Source organism: Plodia interpunctella, chromosome 1, assembly GCF_027563975.2.
Source record: "Plodia interpunctella isolate USDA-ARS_2022_Savannah chromosome 1, ilPloInte3.2, whole genome shotgun sequence".
NCBI classification, from domain to species: Eukaryota; Metazoa; Arthropoda; class Insecta; order Lepidoptera; family Pyralidae; genus Plodia; species Plodia interpunctella.
The window spans coordinates 2,021,057-2,040,988 of NC_071294.1; the positions used below are offsets into that span (position 1 = coordinate 2,021,057).

Genomic DNA, 19,932 nt, shown 5'->3' on the forward strand with positions numbered 1-19,932 from the left:
GTTAAATGAATTACAATTAATAATTTTTATATGCATAACCTAATGGTGCACCCTGGATCGGTTGGCGACGAGGGAACTCCCCAAAGGTTTAGTACACGGTCATAATTCTCTTGTCACGTGTGTAATGCCAGTTTCTGTAAAGGCAAAAACTTGTGTCCAAAACAACATTTTTGGTATTTAAAAATTATTATATGTTCAAAAATGTTTAAAAATTATTCATGTGTATTGTGTTCACACAGTGTAACATATCAAGCAAATGGCTGTTTATTTATCAACGCACATTGTCACTGAAGCAGGTGTGTGCAAGATTAAATGCAAATTTCGCTTGTAAAGTCTCGCTTATTTTCTCAAAGATAAATGCTTCCTGCAAGAGTCGCATACATTGTATTTGCTAACTAATAGTTCGACTAAAGTATCGTTTGTTTTGTTCCCTTTATACCCACTAGTACTAAAGCTTTTTCAGATTTTGGAAGGAGCGTAGGACGTATTACAACATCCGCTGTGGCCGTTGTGTTTAAATTATAGTAGATAGGTAAGTAGCTACTCCACCGCTCCCTCCCGGAATAATAATAATTATTGAAAAGTGAGCCTCTTGCTGGATCGGAGCGGAGTGATAGAAGTTTATTTGTTGGACAAATTACAACTTTTGAACGGCTGAACAGATTTTGATCAAACATATCTGAGAACCATCGCATAAAAATTTGCAATCAAATAAAAAAACCGCATCCAAATCGGTTCATATGTTGATGAGTTACGGTGGCACGTACACAGACAGACACACTTAGCTGTTAAACTAATAACACCCTTTTGCCTCGGGGGTTAAAAGCAACCTTGCATGAGACATGAACCAAGTTTATCATCAGCTAATTTATATATGTTAAGTCTTTATAGCAATGAAAAAAATCCTGTAAATAAATGTATTCAAAATGTATGACGGATATTACGAAAAAACAATACCTCATGGTCACTTCCCGTTGACAAGAACTATGATAACCTGTAATGTCTAGCAGAGTGAAAATCACACTCCCCTTCTGCAATCGGGTAATCAGAAACAATGGAAGTAAACCTGTGTGTTGTTTAGATCGCAGTAGTGGATAGTGTAGACGGGGACATATTGGTAGATTTATGGAATTAGTGTTGATAAGGATAGTTTAGTGGCGAGTTACTTGACTGTATGTTTTAGGGGTGGACCGGGCAATATAAAAAGCAATATCTGTATTTCAAATCTTTCCATGCATAACAAATTAAAATTGAAGAAGCAAATAATTAGAATTAATGTAAAATATTTTGTTATATCAAACTTGACCTCACGAGATTTTAACAATCTGATAACAATTAAATATATTTTATCCTAACATATTATAAAACAAAGTCCTCTGTCGCATCTGTCTGTTTGTTCGCAATAAACTCAAAAACTACTGCACGGATTTTCATGCGGTTTTCACCAATAGATAGTGTGATTTCTGAGGAAGGTTAAGGTGTATAATTTATTATGTTTTTTCGCGAGTGAAGCCGGGACGGACCGCTAGTATATTATATATTGAATTATGAGATGCATATAGATTTTAAGGGACTGCCTTCATTGCCAATGCTGTTCACTTTTACAATGTCGACAAGATATCAACCATTGCATAATAAAATACAGGTTCTTATTTCCCCGTGTCTACAAACGGGTATACACTCGAACGTGTACCCTCCACAATTTTTTCTCGGAGGTCGGTAAAAAAATACATTTGAAATAAATGTATTTTGGAAACAAAAGAAACTTTTTTTTTATATCGAATCAAGAACGAATCGCTCGGCCAAATTGTGAGAAAGTTCACAATCGTCAGGTGAATTTTAAAATTTACGTAATCAAATAACTCGCGGGCTAAATCTGACTGGAATAAAAGGGCCTAATTAGCGCCCCAAGTTTAATTTGAAAAGGTTTCTTATATATTTTTTTTAATTTCAAAAAATAATAAGACTACTCAGACATTGTACATAGATTTGTTGTTTGATTTTTATGTTGACTAGCTACGCTCCGGAGCTCGCTCCCGTGGGAATTTTGGGATAAAAAGTACCCTATGTGTTATTCTAGGTTATATTCTAACCGTGTACCAAATTTCATAATAATCAATCCAGTAGATTTTGCGCGATCATCCTCATAAACTTTCGCATTTATAATATTAGAAGTATGATTAGGTCGTATCTTCTGTTTGGAATTATTTATTATTGCCAAGTCTGTTTATTTATGTTGTAAATCGCATTTATCATCATCATACCTTGAAACCTAATTGTGGTCAAAGTTAAGTTCATTAGAAAACTTATTAAACAAGTCCAAACACAGCTTTGATACGATGTTGCCAACATGATTCCAGTTCATATGTTCCGGCTACGTCAGATTAGTTCGACCGGAAACATATTATTGTAATGTCATCAAAAATACATACAGCTACCAATTTTCATGACGCCACGATCCCTGGAAGATGGTCAAATTACCTTACGATTTCATTACATGGTTTTTACATGCAGTTCGACCTAATAAAAGCGTATTAATAAGAATGGGATGAAAACATTCTGTGGGTAAAGTCGAGCGGAACTTAAAACCATTTCCCCTATCTATCTGTGACTGAGCTATAGAAACAGTTCGGCCAAATTAATTCATCTCTGTACATCACAAAGTATTTTGATTAAAGAGTAGTAGGTACTCTTTTTAACCTCCGACGCAAAAAGACGGTATAAGTTTGACCGCTAAGTGTGTCTGTCTGTCTGTGTACGTGTAGCTTATTAACGGGTGAACCGATTTGCATGCGGTTTTTTTTGATAGCTCTAAAAACATGTATAATAAAACCATTTAAAATAGTATTACAATGTTGAGTGGAAATTTTTTATGGTTCGATGGCGTACATCTCCATCCGAATTCACGTGTCCAATTTTAAATTCGTCCAGTAAATTCGCCCAGGCATTTGTTACGCCATTTGGTCGTCAAGTCGCAAAACACTTTGAACATAGTAAAATGGGACAAAAAGGCTTCTGACAAGGGTATCCTATATATTACTGAAGGTAATTTACAGAATACCTGCCTATTCGCCTGTCTAAAGCTATATTTATCAGCTGAAAACTGATAAGTGTAATTTTTGATCATAAAATCATATCTGTTATACTATTTAATACAAAAAAACAAATTAAATCGTGTGAAGTAAACTTTACATTAAAAATACTGGTCTCCCACGTGTAACTAATGAATGGGTACAGATGTTAAAATATATTCTACATGAAGATACCAATATTTGAGTAAGTATAATACCATATGATTTTGCGAAGTGGTGGTCCAGTGATTTAGACCGTCCGCCTGTGATCGCAAGGTCCCAGTTTCGAATCCTACTCGTGCCACATCAGTTTGTATAAAAGTACCAATCTGATTCATGTACAGTTTTAATTGACCACCACTTTCTTCCATCGCGCATCAAACAAAGTACAAACGCTTGGATTGCTACAGAATTCTTTGGATGCCTTCGCGCGTTATTGTATCATATATACAGGTTTACTGGTATCATACACAAAACCTCCTAAAGACTACTTGGGTACATCAAAACAAGCAACTTTTATTCTACGACTTTTCGTGATTAATGGTTTTTTTTTTCATATAAAAAAACAATCTAATTTGCTATTCTACATATCTTAACGCTATGTATTAGCCAAACAACACGAGATAGTACACATACAGTAGCGTTATGTACCGGAATCGAACATAGAGTTAACGTTTATAGAAACGACATTAAAACTAAAAAAACGTTTAGACAAAAGTCGCCTTTGGAAGGTTATACGTTTGATACAAGTAACCCTATATATGTATTGAAAGCCTACCTTTCTTGGCGCCTGATGTGGTAACGGCGGGGGCGCGATCAGTCTAAGGGGAGGTGGGGCGGGAGGCAACGCCGCCAACAGCGGCGGCACTAGCGGCACAACACCGCCCATGGGCAACGCCACAGCGAACTTCTGGACCCCCATGGTCCAGGGGACGAACCAGCCCCCGCCGGCCTGCATCGCCCCCCCTCCGGCGCCGCCGTACCACGCCAGCTCGATCAGCTCCACATGCACACTTCACTATCGGAACATTTGCACGGACACTGTACCTGGGGACAATGAGAGAAAATTAAGTTAAAATGCGGTGGTCTAACAAAACTACTCAGTTACTAGATAAGATTCAAACATGTTCTTTCGATAAGAGGGGGTTTTAACTGGACCTTATCAATTCAGTCGTTCTGTTTGACTGGTTACAATTTTAATAAGAAAGTGATGGGTTTAAAAAATATTTTATTGGATCTCACAAGTTTAACACTCTTGTTTACAAGACAACACACTTTTGTAAATTTTATATTTTTGTTAGATTAACGCAGACTGAAGTCAATAACATTCCTTGTCAGTCACTTTTATGGAGAGTTTCCGAAAAAGCCCATTGTTCTGGGAGTGGGTCAGTGTCGTATGGAGTCTACGAAATACTTAACTCATAAATCATTTAGATGTGGTTGGGGACCTAGAGAATTTTTACAAGCTTGTACAATTGCAAGAAAACACATGCAGATAAAGCGGTAAAATAACAAAGGGACGCGTACGCTTTTATTTAACTTCGTATGTATGTTTGTGGATATCCTTATCCTCCTTGACATATTAACAATATCAAACAAATCCCGGTTGTTTGTATGAACGCGATGAACTTAAAAACTACCTGAAGGATTTTTGTACGGTTTTCACCAATAGATAATTTCATTACCGAGGATCATTTAGATGTATAATTTATTAATATTTCATCCGAGAGAAGCCTGGACGGGCCGCTAGTATATAACTATGTTTGTTCGGGTGAAACTTGGAAATCGGCTCTGAAGAAGACATCTTCAATTGATTAAACTGAATTGTTGTGCGTTTAGCGAAAATAATAATGCATTATGATATACATGACTGGATGGTGGATCAGGATGGGCTCCCGATGAGTGAACTCCTCAACGGTTTACAGCACCGACATGATACATTTTTGTCACGCGTTGAATGAAACTATATCTCTCTGACGACAATGAAAGCTTGTGTCATAAATAAGATTTTTGCAAAAAAAAATTGTTCTGTTACGCGAAAATTAATTCAATTATAGTCGTTCGTGCAACGTATAATAGAGACATAAAGTAAAAAAAAAATTCCATGTCCACGTGCAGGAAACATGTAAATCCATAGTTTTATGTAATAACTTGACGCAACCCTCGGCTTTGCCTCCGTTGGAAATAAAAAAGTACCTACCATTTGTGATAGTCCATTTTAAATTTATATCCTACTCATATTTCATTAAAATCAACTTACCATTTCGCATTTACTAGATGGAATGATTAGGAGGCGTTCCGTTCCGCCCTTTTCATAGGAAACAACAGCATTCTCAAGAGAGCGTTGACAGTCCAATTAAATCTTCAACATTTCGTGGACTTCGATCTTCTATATATACTGTCGTGGATATCTTACATAGTCGATATATGGAATAAAGATCTTTAATAGGTCATAGGAAAAAACAACATTCTCAAGGGAGCGTTGACAGCCGGGTAAAATCTTCAAAATTACGCGGACTACATAGGTCTTTGGGACGGCGGTCACCGCTTGGTCGAGAATGCAACCTAGCATGCAAGAATGAGAGAGAGATAGTAGAATAAATAATAAATTATACATTCAAATCTAGATCAAAAAAATTTTTAGGTCTATTGAAATGAAAATTATCAATAAACCACCTGATCACGAGTTATTGATAAATAAAGATAGGAAACTGTTTAAATCTATCTATCTATATATAGATAAATATCTAACTAGTATTCATTAAGACCAAATCCAAATAAACAAAAGAAAAAACAGACAAAAAAAAGAATATTAAAAGATTACTTACACTACAATTTAACTTCAATAAACATCTTTCGCAGCATTTCTCAATCATTCATTAACAGATCAAAGAATTATTAAAAACAGAAAACACTATAAAGGCGCGCGGGACTGAAGACACGCTTAATAAATATCGATAAAATCTGTATCGATAATCGGGAGACGTGCGTCCGTTAACTCGCTCGGATCGAGACTATACGCAAACCGATTGTCGGCTAAGGATTAACATGGCTTCTACGTCTAGTGGAGATTTAGCACTGTTCCATGTAGAATTGATTCACACTTTTGTATTTATTATGTATTTAGTATCGATTACGATTCTTTTAAACAAGCAAGGAAATTTTTCGTAGTCATGCACGACGTTTTACATACGATTCATGGTAAATTAGCGGTTCAGCCGCCGTCAAAAAAACTATTATTTTTCGTATCCAGACATTATCGAAGAATACTGTTTTATTTGTTTTCTTTTAGCTTCGTGCGACGATAGGATAAGGTTATCACAGACTGGCAAGATAGGATAACCTAACAGAAAATCATACTTAATACGAGTATTATAAATGCGAAAATTGTGAGGATGTATGTGTGTGTTTGTATGTTTGTTACTCTTTCACGCAAAATCTACTAGACAGATTGTTATGAAATTTGGTACAACGGTAGATTATAACCTGGAATAACACATAGGGTACTTTTTATTCCGAAATTCCCACGGGAGCGAAGCCCCAGGGCGAAGCTAGTATATCATATCTAAGAAATGAGAAGACCATATAAATCTTTTAACATACACACAAAGTTTAATTTGTTAACCCCGCCTGTACACAATACTGTCCAGCGATTCAAAAGAAGTTGTCATAACCACCGGAATAATGATTTTACGATTCAGATTTCCTTTAAAATAAATCGGTCAAGTGCGACTTGACTCACGTAGGGTCCTGCACCTTAGTTTTCCATTTTCGTGCAAGTCTGTTCGACCACAAAACTAGTGTTCTCCGAAACTATTGAACCGATCAAGTTGATATTTAGTATATGACCATATGTAAATATATGACCTAAAAACGGAATATATTTTGTGAATGCAAAATATATTCCGGATATATATAAGAGCGGTAGTGATTAAGACGCCTGTGGATCGAAAGGTCCCAGGTTCGAATCCTACTAATGCCACATGAATTTGTATACCAATCTGACTCATGTATAGTAGTTTTCATCGACCACCACTTGCTTCCGGTGAAGGATAACATCGTGAGGAAACCTACACACTGGTTAATCAACCAACTGGTTAATAATCATTAACTTGTGTGTGGCAAACCACTCCATTAATAGTGCCAAGAAAGCTGTTGTATGTGTTTCATTCAACGTAATCACAACGACCCACAGCCATGAGGAAATACGACCATGAAGACTTTGGAGACGAGTGACTTTGTAAGGGCTCCGCTTTTTTCCAGGAAACGGAATCCTAAAAACCGCCGACGGCATTTCCTAGTCACAATGTAAAAGCTAAATGCTCCAAGCCAGGTTCACGACATCGAATGAACTGTCACAAACGTTCTCGACTCGAGTAATCGATTCAGCGGACATATTCCCGGTGAGACGAGCTCAAAAGGGGATCACTTTCAAGAAAATCAGTGCCAATATCCGTCCACGTTCGACTACTACTTCGTTTGTCTCATTTATTTTAGTGACTCGGAGTTGATATTCTAGACTAACAGATGAAAGGTGCAATATATTTACGAGATAAATAGAAATAGATGCATGACATATATATAGAATATAGATATAGTACCTATATAGAATGATGTATTCATCAAGTGAAATGAACAAGAATTGTCTGTCTTTGGGCGTCTTATCTTTAGTATTTATGCGTCGGAGCTTTGAGACCGCTGCTTTGCACACAGATAATTTTTTTTTAGGTATTAGTGTGGTAAATAAAATAAAAATAAAATTCAATATACCTAGTATATTTTAAAGTTGTATACGATACGTTCTCTTTTATAAGTCAAGCACAAATTTAATCTACACTATTATTATAAAGATGTAAGCGTTTGTGAGCTTGTATGCTTGTAACTACCGAACCGATTTCAAAAATTCTTTCACTATTAGAAAGGTACAGGTCTATAGGCTATATTTTATCTCAAAATTCCCACGGGAGCGAAGCCTCGGGCAACATCTAGTCGAGAGAGTTATCGGACACATAGATACAAACGCCAAAGCAATAAATATCAATCTGTTGATCTGCAATCGTCCATTCTGTGCTATGACACTTGCCTGCCGAGAATCGCCTTGAATAGATCAAAGAGCTCTAGTTTACTGGAGCAGAAAACTGAAAGAAAACACTCTGGATAATATTATATACAGAGGCGTAGTGTAGGCGCAGACCGCCCCGGGTGTCATGATTAATGCCCCCGATATTTCACATGACGTATGTATAGCTGAAATTTGTTTCTTATTCGAAATATAAGAACCATTTGTAATCGTCTTTCTTTGCTGATTACTTTTGGGTATCTGACTGCCGAAGAGGTCACACAAGCAGATCAAAAAATGGTGCGCAGACCTCAAACTTCAAAAGAATGGCTAGACTTTTGCATGGAGAGTGAAAGGGATGGGATATTAAGTAAATAACTGGACACTACAGGATAACAATGATAAAAATCGATTGCTCACATGTACTTAATACTGTACGGGTCTGTTCCACGCGACTTCTAGAAACGTATCGTCATCAATAGCAAATTATGACGTCAAAGGGGTGGCAAATTATGATTTCACTCTGGGCAACAGTGACACTTGCTACGTATATATTTACGTCGGCCCTGTCTCGGCTAGCGTGAAATTGAATGTGCCCAGTGTCTAATTAGTAATAGAGGAACAATCCAGACGGGTGTCAGTCTTTTAACTATTCTTGGGGATTGATTGATTGATTGACGACATTGCAAAGAATATTTTCAGAAAAAAAATAATTATATACTGCATGGAAAATATCTTCGAAAGTATTATCGAAGCTGGCGTCCCGGCGTGATGTCTACTGGGCTTACTGACACCGCGATCCGGATTGAAGTTGCCCCCGGTGATTATCTAAATTAATTTCGAAATTATACTGAGGATGAGGTGAGTGTCAGTTTAAATTTAATTTAATCAACAAAATAATCTTCAATCTCACAAAAGATCAATGGAATTTAATAATAATTAATGAAATCTCGAAGCCAAACAATCAAACGGTCAAACTTGAATGATCGAGTGGCGGTCCAAAAACTTGAAATTGATTATTGAATTGATATTTGTATATAATGCTTTTGTTACACTGTCACATCTATAACTCTACATATAATAAAACTATAAGTGGGCTATGTCTGTCTGCACATAGGAGATAATCAGAAAAAATATTATGGTTAAAAAAATATAGGTTTATAGCGATAAGTTGTTAGAATCCGAGATATTGACAGAAATAATTTATGAGCCACATAATAAGCGTTTGACGACCTCGGTGGCATAGTGGTAAAGTGCTCGCCTCTGAACCGAGAGGTCCCGGGTTCGATCCCCGGTCGGGTCATAATGGAAAATGATACTTTTCTGATTGGCCCTGGTCTTGGACGTTTATCTATGTGTATATTTGTTATAAAATATAGTATCGTTAAGTTAGTATCCCATAACACAAGTCTCGAACTTACTTTGGGGCTAGGTCAATCTGTGTGATTTGTCCAAATATATTTATTTTATTTATTTAAATGCGGGCGAAGCCTCGGGCAAAAGCTAGTCCTAAATATAAATTCAACGGTATGTGTGTTTTGTAGATAGAAATGATAAAATAAATACAAAAGAAACTATATAATGTAATCCAAATTGTATTACATGGATTAATGTATCAGTATAATGTTATCTAAGATAACCACGTGACACGGCTAAACTCAGATTAGATTTAACTACGTTTTATGGAAAATATTTTTGGGTCGATGTTAGATGAACGCGTTTGTTTCGATTGAGTAGGTATTTGTCTATTTCTGAACATTTCTCAAATATAGTGATATATTTGGATAAATGAATTATTTAAATACTAGCGGTCTGGCTGTCTTACATATCTATACTATACGTATACTACATATCTATATATACGCGTAAAGAGGGGTAAGCGTTTGTTTGGGGCGGGTAATCTCCGAAACTACCGAACCTATCTAACTATCCGAGATTGCTATAGGCTATTATACCGATATTGCCTCTTCTGCCAATACCAGGAGGAAACATTGGTATAGCTAGACATTTGTCCTAACGTGACTTATCCTTAGTAAAGCGTGGACGGACCAGCGCAGGCGTCGCCCCTGGAGAGTTGCTATGAATGTGGGAGTTACTCACGAACAGGACACCACACATCCAGTGCAGCATTGTCATCACTGTGACGCGTCACTCTCTCTTGTGTCACTCGAACTGACCACGCTTTACATCTATACAAAAGGACGATTTCTATATTATAAACCAACCTAAATTCAGCTCTAGTACCTAGGAATTAATATATATTCAGGTTAACTTGACGAGATGCGGGTAATTCCATTAGTTTTAATTAGTTATAAGAAAGCAAAGGACACGATAGTGGTTTTATAAGTAATATGTTATTTTCCCTCCGCCTACGAGATGTAATCGTATTGATAGCTATTTCCTTCACGCAGCTCATCTACTTTACATATGAATGCAGGAAATATAAATTTAACATATCCTTCGATAAAGATAAGTGTGATGTGCTAAACCTCCATATTTTTTATATCACCTCATAATTGAAAACAACTAGTTGTTCGCCGCGAACTTCGACCTCGCGAACACAATCAATTTTTACAAAATGGTGAATATTTCAAAAACGTCTGAACCGATTTTGATGCCCCATGAACATAAAAAATTTATTGGCATATCCTACATACCTTTTAAATTTCATCAAAATCGGACCATCGTTTCGAAAGCTATCGCGTTACAAACATACATATATACAAAAAATATATTTTTGCCGTAAATAGAATGTTAGAAGATAATAGAAGTACCTTTCTGCTACTTTTCTATTTTAATATCTATCTATCGCTCTGATGAAAAATGTTTTTTTTCTGATTAGCTCGGGTCTTGGATGTTTATCTATATATGTATTTGTTATAAAATATAGTATCGTTGAGATGCGATAAAGATCTATGTATTGCAGTGTAAATTGACTGGCGGTTGACTGTAAGAATACAACAAGGTGAACGTAAATGAAAATTCTAATAAAAATTTGAATTGATTCAGTGTTTGTAAGTGAGTGTCATAGCTCTAGCTAGCCAGAAAGAGATAGTACAATGAGCAAATTATAACACTTCTATTTTGATTATTCTATAATCTATGCTGGTTATTTAGCCAACACTTTCAAGGGAGGACAAATGGAAATACTTTGTTACAACTACTGCTTACAAATTAATATTCCATTAGAATTTATAGTGAAATCGAAAGAGCTTTGATGAGCGCTGATGTTTGGAATCTGATATCAAGAAGCAATTTAAAATTATCGACTTCGACAATAAAAGCATATTTGCTACCAAGTAACAGCTTGTATAACTGGTTTCAATATTTGATTGCAAACAAAATCATCAGTACATCGATTTTGCTGCTTCATAGGACCATGTCATGTCGTGTGACGATACATACATACAGTATTGACACTGTTGACAATAAATTCATATATTTTAGAAAGTAGTCATACGTTTATATAAATAGTTGCCTTTGTCGAAATAATGGTGTGTAATTTCCCCAATAAAATAGGATCTAGTGGTCCACGTGAGGTTATAGAGTTTATACGAATAAAGTGATTAAGGGATAAAAACGGCCGTCAACATCGGATAGGAACAGTACTTTTAAAGAACGTGTTTAAAAAATATATTTTCTTATTAAAAATAACACTTCAGGGCAAACGTGAAGCATTGTTTGCGGGGAGACACCTGTGGTTTTGGACCTTAGTATCGAGTAGGTACACAATAAACATGTACGCACCGGCCCATCTGAGTGTGCCTACGTCGGCCTGATGCGCCACAAACAAGAACTAATTACGCACACTATTTATCGATTGCTGGTTATTACAATAACCGTCATGTAATTTCCAACTATATAAATATAAATGTATTTTCTTCCCATTTTATACTGGTATCTATGCAAATAACATTACATGCGTTTCAATCTTCAACGTAGGAGGTCTGTTTATTAGGACTTAGGGAAATTAACACTTGAATCTTTATTTATAAACAGCAATGCTAATTTGTGTACATTCACCAGAAAGTCTTGTTAGTTTTTTATCCTGTTTGGTGTCCTCTCTATGTGGTGGTAACAGAGTTGAGTTTGTAAATAATGTCGGCAGTTCTATGCCCTATCTACTACAAGTTGTAGTAACAAATTAAGATTGTTTTGGATATTAAGAATAAAACATATAAAAAAATTGTTAAGAATAAAACACAAAGATATGAAATTGAATGGAAAAAGAAGTAGAACTACCTCTACTTCTTTTTCCAATCAATTTCAAGAAGATTTCAGGAAGAGAATTTCAGAAGATTTTCAGGAAGGAACGGCGTGCGTTCGGCAGGTTACGGTTAAGAGGAATTTATCGGTTAACAACATACAGGGAAAAGTGGTGGAGACTAAGGGGGAGGCGAATGATGATAGAAAAAAGGGTTGCACTCCTGGAGTGCGCGCAAAAGTGAAAACTTGAATTACGTTGTAAATTTTTGACGTCTTACGAATTTTCGATCAGGGTCACGTGCTCTGACGGGAGTTCAACATTTTTTACCCATCACAAAAAGTGCACAACGCCGCTAAAGAAGTTTTCACTTCAATAAAAAATAACCCATTCTTTTGCAACCGAAATTTCCAGTGTGATTTGTCAGGACTGCGAGTGTGATTGTGACAAGTGTAATTACCTACCCCCATCGTAAACAGGCGTGATAATGTATGTACATTTGTACATATCAAACGCTACTTATTTTACACACAAAACAAAACTTAGACCGTGTAAAAACACCTTAAAATTTCACCCGTCAGCTATTTTCAGCTAACATTTTTCTCCAACAAAACTCGACTGAGCCATAAAATAAATAGACATGACAGACTGTCAGTTAAGCCCACATAGCGTATCTGATGTGATCCCAATATCAACATAAATGATTTTCTTTGTTTCAAGACTTGGATGAAGCTCAAAATTGTATCCCGTCGCAAAGTTTGGAATCTCCGAATATAATACTTACGTAAACTCTCTATGATAAATCGACTAGATTGCTGCAACAGTTTAAAATTGTGCAGTATATCGTTCTAGAAGTGCATTATTTTTATTTATGCTAGCAACACACTTTAGTATAGTCAGCACGATATTAATCTACACAAAAATTTGCTCGTTTGTTATCGGGTGTATTATTTCTACCACTGGTGTCAGATTTTATTAAAGCCTCCTTAAAGGCACCTGACATGACTATTACGACTACCTACCTAACGCATCTAGTGCCTGTAATTACATACAATATGCAGCTTGAATAAAATCTGACAGTGCCAGTGATAGCAATTAACACATTCGAAAATAAGAAGATTGCAAAACTAATCGTTTTATCAGTGCTGAGATATCCATGCAGAATAAATTTTGCTGCTGACTGTACTTTATGCCGGCTACACACTATCGCCGTACTACCGCCGAACATTGCGTAGTTTGTATTAGAGTTTTTCTTTGCCCCAAGGAATAACCAGCAATGTACGATGAATCCGCCAAAATTTGGCGAACTATTTGAATGACCGGCGTTATGCGTAGGAGTAACGCATCGGCCATTAAAATGTGACATGGAAATGATCTCAAATTCTTTTAGTTACAATAATTTATAGATCTACACAATTAACAGAGAATAGGTTTTTATTGGCTCTTGTAAATCTACTGTAGCGTAATCTTTTGCACCAGCTCAATAATTGTTAAGTGGTTATAATAATTTGGCCCATTTCACACACAAAAAAAAACATAACAGTGGGAATATCGAATAACAAAATTCGAGTTCTATAAATTCTTGGCGTATATTTAAGGCTATTATATTTTTACAGTGAATGTACTATATTTTTACCTAAAACTAACCCATAAAAGTGTGTTTATGAGGTAAAATCCCTGAATTTCAAACAGATTCGGGTACCCGATCGGACCCTGCGCGGTTATTCAAATAAGCTCCTAATCAAATTCGGTAAACCGTTCCGGATGGAATACAGAACCGGTCAAGCGTGAACGCAGCCGCGTACGTTTCAATGCGAATCCCGTGCATTGGATTTTTCTGTGAAAGAACTATTTCAAAATTTGTGTGGTCCGTAAAATTAATTTGATTTTGGAAGCATGATTTCTTTTTTTTGCAGTATTGTATTTTCTCGGTTATTGCATTCGAATTTTGAGATATTCTAAACTAAAAAAAATAAGTCAAAGATTAAAAACAAATAGGTTTGTCTATTGGAACAAATTCAAAAATCAAATGTCTGATTTTGTTTTATTCGAACTAGCTGTTGGCCGCATTTCCGCCCGTGGTAGCCTATGTTTGATCTCGGGTTCAGTTAATCATCCAGATGAAAGCGTGACAGACAGAAAGACAAACAGATTTTAATATTTATAAAATAGAATTAAATCGAGGGATGATGCGAAATACGAATAATTTATTTTAGACTCGACAATTCCAATATACATAATATTGTGTGTATTAATTTGTATAAGATGATTATAAAACCTGATCAAACTAACAATAGTTGCAAGAGTTAGTACATTACCTATCCTCTGAAGCGTAAAAAGCCCACTAAGCATTATAATGGCATACTAATGAGTCATAAAAACACAACAATGCTCTTTGTGGCCTCAGGGAGGGGGCGCTGTTGAAAAAAAAAACATAGAAAAAAGAGTGACGTATCGACCGCAGTACACTAAATATGTCGACTATTAAGAGGACAATGGGAGAACAATTCGATGGTGTGTATCAATGAATGGGTACAAAAAGTAACGAGGAAGATATACTTGTTAAAATAAATGGAAGGAATAGGTCAAAAATATCGTATAAATGTCCAGATTTGTGACGATGAATGTATTGGTGTACTTTTCATTCATTTATTTTATATTAGTTGTATAAATATAAACCTTACTCTTGAATCATTATATCTTTTAAAAAAACTCGCATCAAAATCCGTTGCGTAGTTTTAAAGATCTAGCCTACATAGGAAGAGACAGCGAGAAGCGACTTTGGCTTATACTACTTATCTATTTAAAAACTCTTCACGTACAAGCACAGATTATACAATATTTCCAGTAGCACAAATAAAGGTGTAGGTAATTTATATTAGTTACAACATGTTGAGAATAACTTGAAATGGTAAGAAAATATCTCAAAATTAGATCCGTAACGGGACCAAACCCTGAGTTATAGCTATTTCATTCTATTTCATCTAAAAAAAGAAACAAAACATCGGCGGTCACAGTTCACAATAAAAATCGTCAGAGAATTAACAACAATATAAAATTTATTCGGCCATACGGCTCGTTAAGCCAGGGCTGTGCCAAAGCAAAAATAAAAATCCAAAATGGCGGGCCACACACTGTTTCAAATTGATGCACAATATTAACGCAACGATACTGCATTTATTCAGTTGTAGGCAATTTTTTTACGTTTTGTGTGATTTTTATACGACCAAGTGATTTATTGAGTACATTTATTACATGAAGACGTACAAGAACACTTAATGTTTAAGGCGATTAGTAACATGTTTAAAAATAGTTGAAGGCTCTTGATAACAAGAACCAAAGTACAGTATCAAACGAGGATATCATGCATTTTATGCTGAGAGGCTGGATAGATCTTAAATTGGCAAACTAAAGTCACATTATAAAAAAATCTTAGCGGAAAATCTGCCTAAGAATAATTAATCTATGCACACTACATAATACTCATATAGATATACTCGTATATATAATATTAAGCATTCTATCCAGCAGGACGGCGAAGATTAATGAAAAAGAAGCATATTAGTTTTATATTTATTTTTATTTTCTTTTAAATATCATTTATTGTTTTACATTTTCTAAGAATGAAATATTTCTTCAAGACACAGCCCTGCATACAAAAAGTGGTATGTAGTGTAACATAACCGGTTTTAAACTGATACCGAAACCAAACGTATTAATTCCACATTTTGATCGTAATTATGCTTTTTTTGTTCCATTTCTGATGTCAGCCAATTTGTACTTTTTTCGGTAAGGTCAATGAACTCGCAAAATGAGTGCATTAAAACGGGTACAAACTTAATGATCGATATAACACATAAAAATGCAAATGACATTTTCAATTCGCCCGCGATTTCATTAAAATCATTACTTTAATTTTTAAACCTTTTGTAAGAAGAAGTCATTGTTTTTTTTATTACTTTCAACACACAATTTCTCGCATGAGGGTCTTATTATCTCGACTTTAGGCACATAATCCCATAGGAGAATAAATTATCACATAAAATCCTATGTTACAGCATTTGAATGTCATACCGAGCGGGCGTGGTAACCACTCGACCACAATCGTTTCATTACCACTGTAATATGAAGATATTAAGGAAACATAATATTTTATTAGTCAGTTTGTTTAATATACTACCGATCTCATATTATTACAATATCACATTAAATAGAAGACAGAGCAAACCAACAAGAGGCTCAGATACCAACAATAACAGCCATTAATAAATAATGATTCCCTTTCATTGCGGTTTATTAAGCAGGGGTACAGAATTATTTATAGATAGAGCCGGCAAATTCGAAATATAAACGGTAAAATACGAAAATAAAAACCGTATATAAACTTGCGTCGAGTGTGGTACTGAGTCTGCGAATTTATGACAATATTACATTGATATTTCAAAGTTTCAACCCGAAAAAAATTTAGCTGAAGGTTGTCCTAGGCTCCGTTCTATTTTTAGGGTAACTACATGTAATAACAATAATAAATATATGGATATTTATTATAACGTACAAGTATTTAAGAATTACTGCTATTCAGTAATCTATGTTCAATAGCTGATTGCATTATTTTTATAACATTACATATCTATCATTTAAAAAGTCTACGTTAGGGTCATGTCAAAGGACTGAAGCGAGAGACGAATCGATCCGATCAGATATCGATTAGATTAGGATATTGGGCCTATTGTTGGACCTTCATTGTACTCGGGGACACCGGCGCGTTTGTCTAATCGATATGATTATGCTGTTGAAGTATTTGATCTACCTTATTTTTCTGATTAGTGTCACAGTAGTAGGTAAGTTGTTAACATTTTACCAAAAACCCCTCAGGTGCTTAGTCGTTATGAGAGAATAAATAAACTTGCTCAGTAGTATAAAAAATATTACATACATGCTATACATTCACGTCACGCTAAAAAAAACATTGTGTACTCGAATGTAATCGATGATGCGTGGAACACTGGCCGCTAAGAACAGGTTACAAGAAAAAAAATAACCTAAATCATCACTCAAGCGGATGAAGATTTTAAAATATAGAATACTATCAATTATTTATTTTTAATTTTTAGAATATAATTTTAATTCACATTGCCAGTTCAATATTAAAAGAGTTAGAACAACTATATTATTCAAAATCGTAAAAATGGGCGAGGCTTAACAATCGAAAGTATCGATTTGGAATCGAATAGACGGCTTGTAAATAGGACATCAATAGCGTTTACCCGAGCGGAATTTATAGCCCAAACCCTCCCACGCCTGGACAATAACCACCTTGTAATTAAAAGAGTTAACTTCGTTTCGTGCGTCATTGGGCATCGATTTTATTGACATTATTTTAAATAAAAATAAATTTATATGAATGAATACAGATACTGATAAGTTCTTTAAGGTGGGGTAATAACATAATATACTGTCTACCAACGAAATTTGAAAACCTTATATATTCTGTGTTTTGTCTTTATAAAGAAGTTGTAAACATCCATCCGCTCTATATTCACGTATTTGAAAAATGCCATAAAACTCAGTACAATGTTTTTCAAATTTTGTTCATGAAAAATATATGTAAGGTATTCTTCATTATTTTTAGTATAACCGCAATAGTTGGTCCAGTGGTTATAATTCCATTTTCAAAATTTGAAACAATGTCTAAGGGCCGAAACGTTAAACACTTAATTAACACACGTGAGAATCGACTCCGTACTCTATAGAATCGTTTACGAGTGTTCTAATTATTCAAATTAAAACCTGTTAAAAACCACGCCCACTTCACTAGGAAGCGCCTCGAGTTCGTGTTCGATGTTTGATTGTTTCGATAGCACTTGGAATTTATATTTTATAATTCGAATGTCTATTTTGATTTATTTTTCTTTCTTTTCTGTTTAATTCCGACTGGCCGTTTCATTAATGTATTTAGAAATTTTATGCTATGGTGTTTTATAGAATAACGATTTCAAAATATTTCTTTTCAAAATATGAATCTTAATGTTAGACTGATACAGGAAGAATAAAAAAATAATATACAAAAATAACAAATTAATTAATAACTTACAATAAAAAGAAACAGATAAATACGAAACTATCGAACGGATTTTTGTACACGGAACGGAGTTTTCTCCAAACGATAGTATGATTACTGAGGAAGGAAAAAAATATAGACTTACAGTCTATAATTTGTTATAGTTTACCCGAGCGAAGCCGGGCTGGGCCGCTAGTAAAGAAAATAAGAACCCCTAAATTAATCTCAAATGATCATTACGAACGGATAACTCTACAGGATAAATCTCAAATACGCACACGTGTCTATAAAAAATACGCTTAAAAAAGGTAAAAAAAACAGCATTGGTAAATTGCGAGACCTTTCCATTTTAACTTATTTCGTATGCAACAAATCACAATAAGACGAGGCTCCGGGCACGAAATAAAATGCGGTTTGACATTCACTTTTCGGAGGGCGGTTACACACTTTGGGAGCCACTGGCAGACGTAATAGAACTTTTACAAGCTTTTGCAGAAATATTCTCCATCTCATCTGAACGTATTCTCTTTCTCGTTCTTACATTCTCGTGACGTCTCGAAGCCTGGCGTCCGCTAAATCCTACAAATATTACAAATGCGAAAGTTTGTGTGTATTGTTATACATATACATGTATTGTTACTCTTTCACGCATAATCTACTGAACGGATTGTTATGAAATTTGGTACACGGGTAGAAAATATCCTGGAATATCACATAGGGTGCTTTTTACCTCGAAATTTACACGCTAGCGAAGCCTCGGGAGGCAACTAGTAATATATAAAGGGTATATAGGTAAATAATGACCTATGAAAGGAGCTTAAAGATGTTTTAACACCAGTATAATTTTATGTTACATAATTAATAGTTATTTAAACGTGCCCACTGCTGAGGCGTATTAGTATATTAAGTATTTCGTATGGATGGATAAGGAGTATGGGCCATGACCCACCACGTGGCCCATTGCGGATTAGCTGGTTTTAACTATTATAAATACAACCTGGATCAACTGCTTAACGTGCCTTCTGAGCTCAAGATAATATGTTTTGGTTACCCATCCAATAACCGACCATTGTGAGAGTGTCTTAACCGCATTTTTACAGGCCGAGCGCGCTAATCACTGTGCCATTGATATCATCAATTTACCTAATTTAGACAATTTAAATGTATCTGTACTATTAAAGAGGTACGCGTTTGTGAGTTTGTGATCTCCGAAACTACCGAACCTATTTCAATAATTCTTTCACCATTAGAAATATACATTACCAAAGATTGCTATAAGCTATATTTTATCTCAAAATTCGCACGGGATCGAAGCCCCGGACAACATCTAGTAATTTATGCAAAAACAAAGCATTTTACATCGTTCGGAGCAAATCCTGACTACTCCTGGAAATCCACAAGTTGCCGCATAAGTAGGTCTGTTATTCCGCTCTACTCGGATTGGAGAATCACTTTGTGTTAAGTAACTTTCCGTTTTTATCGCTAATGTAAACCAGCCTTTACCGAGCAAAGTTTCGGGGCCAGCACTAATGGTATT

The 19,932-nt window shown here is 35.3% G+C and overlaps 1 protein-coding gene across 11 annotated transcripts in view; it reads right to left on the bottom strand.

The window, feature by feature from the left end:
* The window catches only part of LOC128671464 (pseudouridylate synthase RPUSD2-like), a 336,427-nt gene that overhangs the window by 74,767 nt on the left and 241,728 nt on the right, over positions 1-19,932 (bottom strand). For 6 of the 11 annotated variants that reach the window (XM_053747982.1, XM_053747994.2, XM_053748004.2 and 3 more), the window contains one exon: positions 3,850-4,118. The exons of 3 other annotated variants lie outside the window; for them this stretch is intronic. In XM_053747982.1, the coding sequence (XP_053603957.1) occupies positions 3,850-4,029 (180 nt within the window). In that variant the 5' untranslated portion in view covers positions 4,030-4,118. Of the gene's footprint in view, positions 1-3,849; positions 4,119-5,331; positions 5,473-5,899; positions 6,094-19,932 lie in introns of those variants that run through there. 2 more of the 11 variants (XM_053747954.2, XM_053747988.2) reach the window with 2 other exon arrangements.